The following is a 7,979-nucleotide window of genomic DNA, read 5'->3' as shown; positions in this document are numbered from 1 at the left end:
AGGCCCACTCAGCAGAATTTTTACGGCATGTATTGAAGATGGACCACAGGAGGGCAGCAGAGACTCTAAGCAGCAGCTTTGGAGTTTTGTTTTGGATTTTAAGCATCTTAATGGCTTCAGCCTCCCTTGCAAGTGCTCCTAGTGTTTGCACGTGGGCATGATGACATGTCAAAAGTCAACAAGGCAAATTTAATTAATCGAAAGATCATAAAAATCTTTGAATGTTTTGACATCAGATTTGCTGCATCATCAACAGAGTCTGCAAAAACACATTTCTCATGATTTCTCGAGTCAGAGCATAAAGTAAATCAAACTTGCTAAAAAAAATTATTATATACACAGCCTTGCATGTTGCTCTTGGATCATTATGTGCTGATGATGATTTGGTTGTTTTGTGGTTGAAAAGAACATGAACTGACTTTGCCACAAATTGTGCAAAAATGTGCATTTAATAAGAGTGAAAAAATGCTCCTGGCTCCTGTTTCTGCAACTGTTGGCCGTAAAAGCTCCAATGGACCAAACACTGATCAGTCTGCACTGATGTTACTGCTGTAGAAGTGCATATTTACAGGCAAAATATAATCTTTAGAGTTGTGAATAGAGGCAGTGATTATTGATGTTCACTGACTGACAATAGAAATATACCATTACAAATAAAAGCCCTGCATGAAAAATCCTATTTGAGGAACCAACAAGTAGCTACAGTTTCTGAATAAAAGTCTTTGATGCAAAAGTCCTGCTTTGGTCCCTCTGACTGATATTTTATTATATATTAGACTATAGATTTAGACTATAAATGTAAAGAATTTCTGATGTATTTACACAGTAACCCATCTTATCATTCCAGCAGTGGTTTTCTCTTTAGGCCATTAGACTATTAATACTTAAGATTTAGTGTGTCAGCAGCATGTTACTGTTGTAGCTGCAGCTGAACTTCTTTATATCCAGTTATATATACAGGGAGCACAGATAAACCTTGGGGTCATGCGATGATTAATGGGAGAGAAGACAGGGAAAAAAAGTTGATTTTAATTTTTTTGACTTTTTTCAGTTTTATATTGAGATTTTGAATAACTGAACAAGTATTTGAAATGAAACAATGTGAGAAGATTAAAAGGAAAAACACTGTGAGGGAGCTGTTAAAAAACAGACATCTGACATCCAAATACCTCTGAAATGTGACCCTTTCAGAAGCCAAAAATGTTTAGGATTAAACCATAAGTTTAGTCTATCGATGTGTTGAATTTCAGAACATTGTTATATTATCCATTGTGTAAAATCTTCATCTTATAAGTAAGTAAAGGTGTCAAGCAAATGTAGTGGAGCAGAAAATCCATTTTTCCTTCAAAATCAGACTTAAGTACAGCACTTCAGTAAATGCACCATTGACTGACTATTACTGGGTTCAAATTTATCAATAAACTCATCTGTCATCTTGTCCTTTATGTACTTTGTGATGCACAGCTTCTGCAAGTCTTGAATAAAGTAGAAAAACATGGATGTAGATTTTTATACACAAAACATGCTTCCATGCTTTGTTCTGATATGCATAAGTCCAGGAAACTCCGCGAGTGTGAAATGTGGGGCAAAACAGAGATGTTCCTGCTGGGTTGATTACCATAGTGGTCGGAATGGTCTCTCCCAGCTTGTAACCTTGCAGCTCCAAACTGCGCTCTCAGGCAACACTCCTGCCTAAAATGACTTCATTACCTCGTCTGTACGTCGACCATAAAACCAGAGCAACACAAATTTTTCGAGTCCTTCTCCAGAAAAAGCGTGGCCTTCACTGGAAAAGTCGGCTCAAGTTGCCCCGCGGAGGAATGCTGTTGGTCCCGTAAAGCTCCCCAGTGACCAATCAAGTGTAATTGTAGCCTGGATTTACCGCGGCACCACCCTTGCCAGTCTAGGCGTCCTGGCTGGCGGCCATTTTATTTTGCGAAGGCCTTAAATCCACCCCTGCAATTTCAGCTCCCCTTTCTGCGAGCTCTCTCATTGAAACGTCTTACATGCATCTGCTAAAATGGGACGAGAATGGGCTTTGATGGTGTTATTTTGGGAGGCCTTGCAGAATGCGTGGGACTGAGCTGTGCCACTCACCTCATTGTGGTGCATCAGGAGGAGAGTTTAGCTGAGATTCCTCTCCTGGAGCTCCGTCGAGGAAATCATTTGCTCACTGTCAGAGCCTTTTGTTAATTAATGTTGGAATAAAAAAAAAAAAAAAACACTTGTATGCCAACCACATTCTTAGTGACACTATGGAGCACATCTTGAGAAATAAGTCATTTTCTATGTTGCCTCATGATGTAGTTTGACCGCTTTTTTAATTTTTTTTTTTTAGGATTATCCGTAAATCAACATGTTGCAACCTAAAGGCTCCCATCAAAAAAGTTGTGTCCCTGATTTCAGTCTTACATCTGCACTGAATCTAAATAAGATTTTGAGATTGTGAGTGTATGTTGAATATATCATCCATATAGATTATCATTGGCGGAAACATGTCATGTGACTAAACTGTCCAAATGTCATTTCTTTCTGTTTTTTTTGTTTTTTTTTTTTGGCAGCCCTTGGCTCTCTAGAAACCCCTCCCTAATTCCATAGTACTGTCTGAGGCTTCCCTCGGATTTGCAAGTGGTATGAGTCACAATAACCATTTAAAAGGCTTTCTCATTAACCAGAACTTCCATCTCCATGTGTTTAAACTAGGCCACGACAATTCATGCAGTGCTAAGTCTGTGAAATGCATGTCATGCTGCTCTCTTGCTGTGTCCTGGTCTTGCTTATGCCCGGTCCATGTTTTACGGCACCCACATTTATGCCGGAGGAAGAGAGCACTCCTTCACCAGAACCACAGGTTGACTTGAAGCTGGCCACAGTAAGTGCATAATTGGATGAGTTGCATTGCAAATGTTTGCGAGTGGACTGCATGTGACTTAATTCTATTGTACAATGCAAAATTGTGTCAATTTAAAGGTGTTTCTAGAGGGAGATCAGCTACCTTGCAAGGTTACTTTCTTGGCTGCACGTATGCCCAGATAGTGTTTTTATTACATTTGTTTTTGTGTGGGTGGGGGGGCGGAGGTAAGTAGCTGCACTGCCCTCTGAGTCTTTGTTGTTGTTATATTGCATGCTTTAGCAGATTCTTTCAGCATCTTTATTGTGTCTTTCCTTGTGCCAGTTTTCTTTCATCCATCTTTTATTGTTGTTTTTCTTTGGAGCATGCCGCTTGCTAAGTTTTCATTCGTGTTACTGCTATGAATAGATTTTGGTTGCAGAATTTGACAGCTCATGCTATATTTAAAAGCTGTAGTTTTGGACATTTATGTAGAAGTTGGATTTCCCCACAACTCATGTCTAAAGTTTAAAAGTAGTGCATCATTTACATGCATGCTGTGATGCAGGACTTGCAGAGGAGTGATTGATCTGCCTGGCTGGTTAGTGTGAAATGGTGTCTGATGTGGCTGTTTAATCTGTTGATAGGACTATCTTCAGCAGTACTACAACCTGCAAAAAGATCCGTTGGGGCGCATTAAAAGGAGCGGGCCATCCTTTACCTCCAAAGTGAAAGACATGCAGATTTTCTTTGGGCTGAATGCAACAGGTGTGTTAGATTCTGACACCCTGGAGGTGATGAGGAACCCAAGATGTGGCGTTCCAGATGTGGAGGAGTACAGTGACATCCAGGGAACACGATGGAATAAGAATGTCATCACCTACAGGTACCGACTGTGCTCTGAATGATTTTAGGTTTAAAGCGGGGTTACGTTACAACCCGTATGCAATTCAAATGATAAAAGAATGTCTAACCTTGAATGAACTTGCAAAAAAAATTTAAAAAATACACCAGTCTCGTTGTCCCTAATATGCAAACTCAGCCAATACGTGAGAAACATTTTGAAGCCAGCAGGCAATAAAACCTTTGGCAGACATATGGAACAGCTACTGTCACAAATCATTATGGCTAACATTATGGGTTTGGGACTCCTGCCTCTGAGAGTTATTATGGCCTTGTTCCAGTGCCAAGTTGACCATACATGCTTGAACTTATGTAACACTGTCTGAGACGTCCTGATCCATTTTGATGCAAGCTCTGTTTGAGGCATGCCTGAGGCTGGATTACATGCAGGACAAATGTATAATTAAGGAGAGAACTAAGACAGGCAGCTATTGTTATTGTTTTAAAATGTAAGAGTTATTTTTCATAGGGCAGCAAAAATGGCACATTTTGGTAACGATGGGCTTGAGGTTGCTACTATTCTGGAAAAAGTACAAAAGCTGGTATGATGTGGTATGAATCATTTTTATTAGGTTTCTATTTATTCAGAACAATGTTGTGCATGAATATTTAGCAGCTAACTTGTAGCTGTTGTCGTTGCAGCATTGGCAGGTACACCAGAGATTTGCCTCGCAGCACTGTGGACTCTTTGATTGAGTCAGCATTCAGCGTTTGGGCCAGAGCCAGCGGTCTGACGTTTGTCAGCTCACACACCCGCAGCGCTGACATCATGGTGGAATTTGTGACCCACGGTGGGTTTCAGTTTTGTTTGGTACAGTACAGAAACTGAAGATGACAGAAAGAAAATTAGTTCCCAGCAGATATATATGTTACTGTATGATGTAAATAAACTATGCAGTGGGTCTACACATGTGGAACTTCAGCAGTAATTTGACTGCTAACTGATGTAGTGTCATCATCTGGTTGCTGAACTCACCAGACTCATTAAGATGAGGTGAACAGACGCCTGTAATTTCCCTTTGGCATGAAAGAAAATGGTTTTCTCTGTGGTTTCTGTTTCATGTTTGGCCTGGATTACATTGTGTAGAGCATGGCGATTTGTATCCATTTGACGGACCCAGAGGCACACTGGCTCATGCTTTCGGTCCAGGGCTGGGCGTCGGAGGCGACACGCACTTTGATGACGATGAGCGCTGGACAGCAGGAGAAACAGGTGCTGAGCAGAATCACACTGGAAGGTGTTGTACTAAAAAAAAAAAAAAACTGCAAAGGGCAATAACATCTATCTGAATTCACTTTACTTTGTGCCGTCGCAGGTTTTAATCTGTTTGTGGTAGCAGCTCATGAGTTTGGCCACGCTTTGGGCCTTAAGCACTCCAGAAACCCAGGATCACTGATGTACCCGACGTATACGTCCTTACATCCTGCCAACCTGTTATCCAGAGAAGATGTAGCCAATATCAACGCACTTTACAGTAAACACTTTTGGAATTATAGTTACATTTTTGAGTCTTACATGTTATATATACATATCCCCACTAAGTGAGTCATAACCTTGTACTGATGTGTGTTAGGTCCTGTCAGAGGGCATCCAAATTACGCTTTGAGGGGCTCTCAGATGAACCCCTGGGTGTCCGGCTCCCTGTTTCCCCGACGCCTGCAGGACAAATGTGCTCCAGACATGACCTTTGATGCAGTGTCCACTCTTGGAGATGCCACCTTCTTTTTCAAAGACAGGCATGTTGATAACATTTGATTCACACTCACCTGAACCTGAACAATCTACACTATAAACAATAATTCACGGAAGCTGTTGCCACCATTTAATTAAATGCATTGTTGCAAGATTATTAAAAGATCTAATTTATTGATTTAGAGAAATCTTTTAAGTTACAAACATTGCTTTGATGAGTTGTGTTGATAGAATATTGTTGGTAATTACACCAACTTCATATTGTGTGCAGATTGTGCTGTTATTAAACTGACAATGTTTTCCCCATTAGATATCTCTGGATTAAACATAATGCCCAATATGGCATCAAAGAAGGTCCCATCTCCAACTTTATGCCCAAGATTGAAACCAGCATCGATGCTGCGTTCTGGGTACCTCGCAGATCCACCGCTTACCTTATTCATGGTAAATATTTATTGCTGCAATAGCTGTCAATATAACTATCTAATCTATGTGTCATTATAATAACATCATATGCCAATATCTCTGCACAATCAAACAATTAATCATCCTGTTGCTCTACACCCAGAAATTGTACACAAGTATTTATTTTGACATCAGTTAACTGCTCTGTAATTTTAAAACACGAGTAAATTAAGCCATCAAATAGCTGATGAAATGAAATCATGAGTTTTCGTGCATATTTTATGTACTAGCTGACAAGTGAGATATTCAGTGTCTGATGTAGCAAGATGTTTTTCCTTTGAAAGAATCCATGTTCTGGACAGTGAAAGGCTCTCTGGTGAAGGGAAAGCCCAGGGCACTCAGTCACTTTGGATTTCCAGCCTGGGTTCAAGACGTGGATGCAGCAGTGCACGTACCAAAAACAGGACGCACCTTCTTCTTCATGCATGACATTTACTGGAGGTAAGGCAACAAATAAACAACATTCACTCAATCACAATCAGTTAAAGAGTCCCTACTGCACGTTGCTTTGCATGCATGTTCACACATCAAAGCATCTTACTTAATTTGAAGCTATTTGAACCAACAGTGTTGCATTACAAGATTATAATATTTTGCCCAGAGCACTGTTTTTTTCATTTATGAGCATTGGGAAGCAGAGACGTAATAAATGCTTCTATGTGAGGATTACAAATTGAATTGAATCAAATTGTACACTTCACCTCAGTGAAGTGCTGTTTAAGAGGTATGCTGAGTTAAATAGAAATATAAAGGCACAGTGTAGCCAAATCACAAAGCACATGTAGATACGGACATTGAAAAAGTTGACTCAGATGTGACTAAAAGATTTCCTCTTTCATTTGGACCTCACATGGAGAGCAAAGGGCTCAATCTGGCCTCTGAGGTTTGATGATCATTAAGTTGCAAGTTTTGGACGACAAACAGATGATGGTGAGTCACGACTTGCTGACAAACAGCATTGTGTCATTTTCAGTTACAATGAAAACCGAAAGGTGATGGATTTTGGCTACCCGAAGTACATCAGCGAGAGGTTTCCTGGAGTCAACGCTACGATAAACGCAGCTATTCATAAAGAGGGTGAGCAAATGTGACCAATTGTGCAGCTTGTTTGCAGTTTATTTTCACTCAAATTTGTCTTAAAAGCAAAAATGCTCCACAGCAAACCACATACAGTGTTGTAGCTATCAGCAGTTCTCAAACTGAGTGATAATGTTGTCTTGATTTTGGATGTAGCACTTCTGTCTGTGGCTTGAGGGGCTTTTGCAAGTTGCATTGTTATTAGTTGCACAGGAATGCTAAACTATATGCAACATGAGCCGTGTGGAGTGGAGTTATTACAGAACATGTGGTTCCCCTCTATGATTTAAACCGTATAATTTACCACTTAAAGCCCTTCGTATGATATACTGTAATTTCAGAAAGATACTCATCATTGCAATCATCATCATCATCATCATCATCATCAAGAAATAGTAAAATGATTCTATACAACACCGCATCAGTAGGTGAAATATTTGAACCATTTTGTTTGTTTCTTAAAGTTTGTGCTGTTTTCTTTTTTTAGGTTTCATCTACTTCTTTTTGGGACCACAAGTCTACAAATACGACTACACCCAGAAACATGTAGTGGGAGTCGAGACAGCAAATTCCTGGCTTGGCTGTTGAAATGCTGGATGAAAAGCGCAAAACAAGGAATTTACCTGAAAACCTTGATTAAATTAAACAACACAAAGTGAAACACACTGTACTTCTCTGTTTTGACTGGAGTTTTATTTATCAGTAGTCGTATCTTATCAAAATAAAGAATGAGAAATTAAAAACTGATGATGCATGTTTGTGGTTTTTGTATGCTCCTTGCGTTTCTTTGTTAATCAGCCTCTGTGGTTTGTCTAATTGAAATCTTACTTACAAATCTGGTGTAGAGTGAAATACAGATAAGGCTGAGCATAAATTAGGTTTGCCTCACAAATGCCGGCAGGTTTCGACTTGACTGAGATGAAAAAAAGAGAAGAAAAACAACACTTCTTCTTTCTGTACGATGAAGCACGCTGTACAAAGACGGCATTACAGACAAACAGCCCAGACGTA

General features: G+C 39.8%; 1 protein-coding gene across 1 annotated transcript; it reads left to right on the top strand.

Moving 5' to 3' along the window:
• Nucleotides 1-2,603: 2,603 nt before the first annotated feature.
• On the top strand, nucleotides 2,604-7,715 carry LOC111569195 (matrix metalloproteinase-20-like). The gene is made up of 10 exons (XM_023271203.3): nucleotides 2,604-2,872; nucleotides 3,478-3,716; nucleotides 4,376-4,524; nucleotides 4,821-4,946; nucleotides 5,050-5,208; nucleotides 5,308-5,470; nucleotides 5,737-5,870; nucleotides 6,176-6,332; nucleotides 6,865-6,968; nucleotides 7,456-7,715. Exons 1-10 carry the CDS (start codon nucleotides 2,738-2,740, stop codon nucleotides 7,554-7,556), a joined length of 1,467 nt encoding a protein of 488 aa, XP_023126971.2. The 5' UTR covers nucleotides 2,604-2,737; the 3' UTR covers nucleotides 7,557-7,715.
• The last annotated feature ends 264 nt before the right edge of the window (nucleotides 7,716-7,979 follow it).

Source organism: Amphiprion ocellaris, chromosome 7 (assembly GCF_022539595.1).
Source record: "Amphiprion ocellaris isolate individual 3 ecotype Okinawa chromosome 7, ASM2253959v1, whole genome shotgun sequence".
NCBI classification, from domain to species: Eukaryota; Metazoa; Chordata; class Actinopteri; family Pomacentridae; genus Amphiprion; species Amphiprion ocellaris.
Note: the sequence above shows the minus strand (reverse complement) of the source record. Positions and strands in the feature narration are given on the sequence as shown.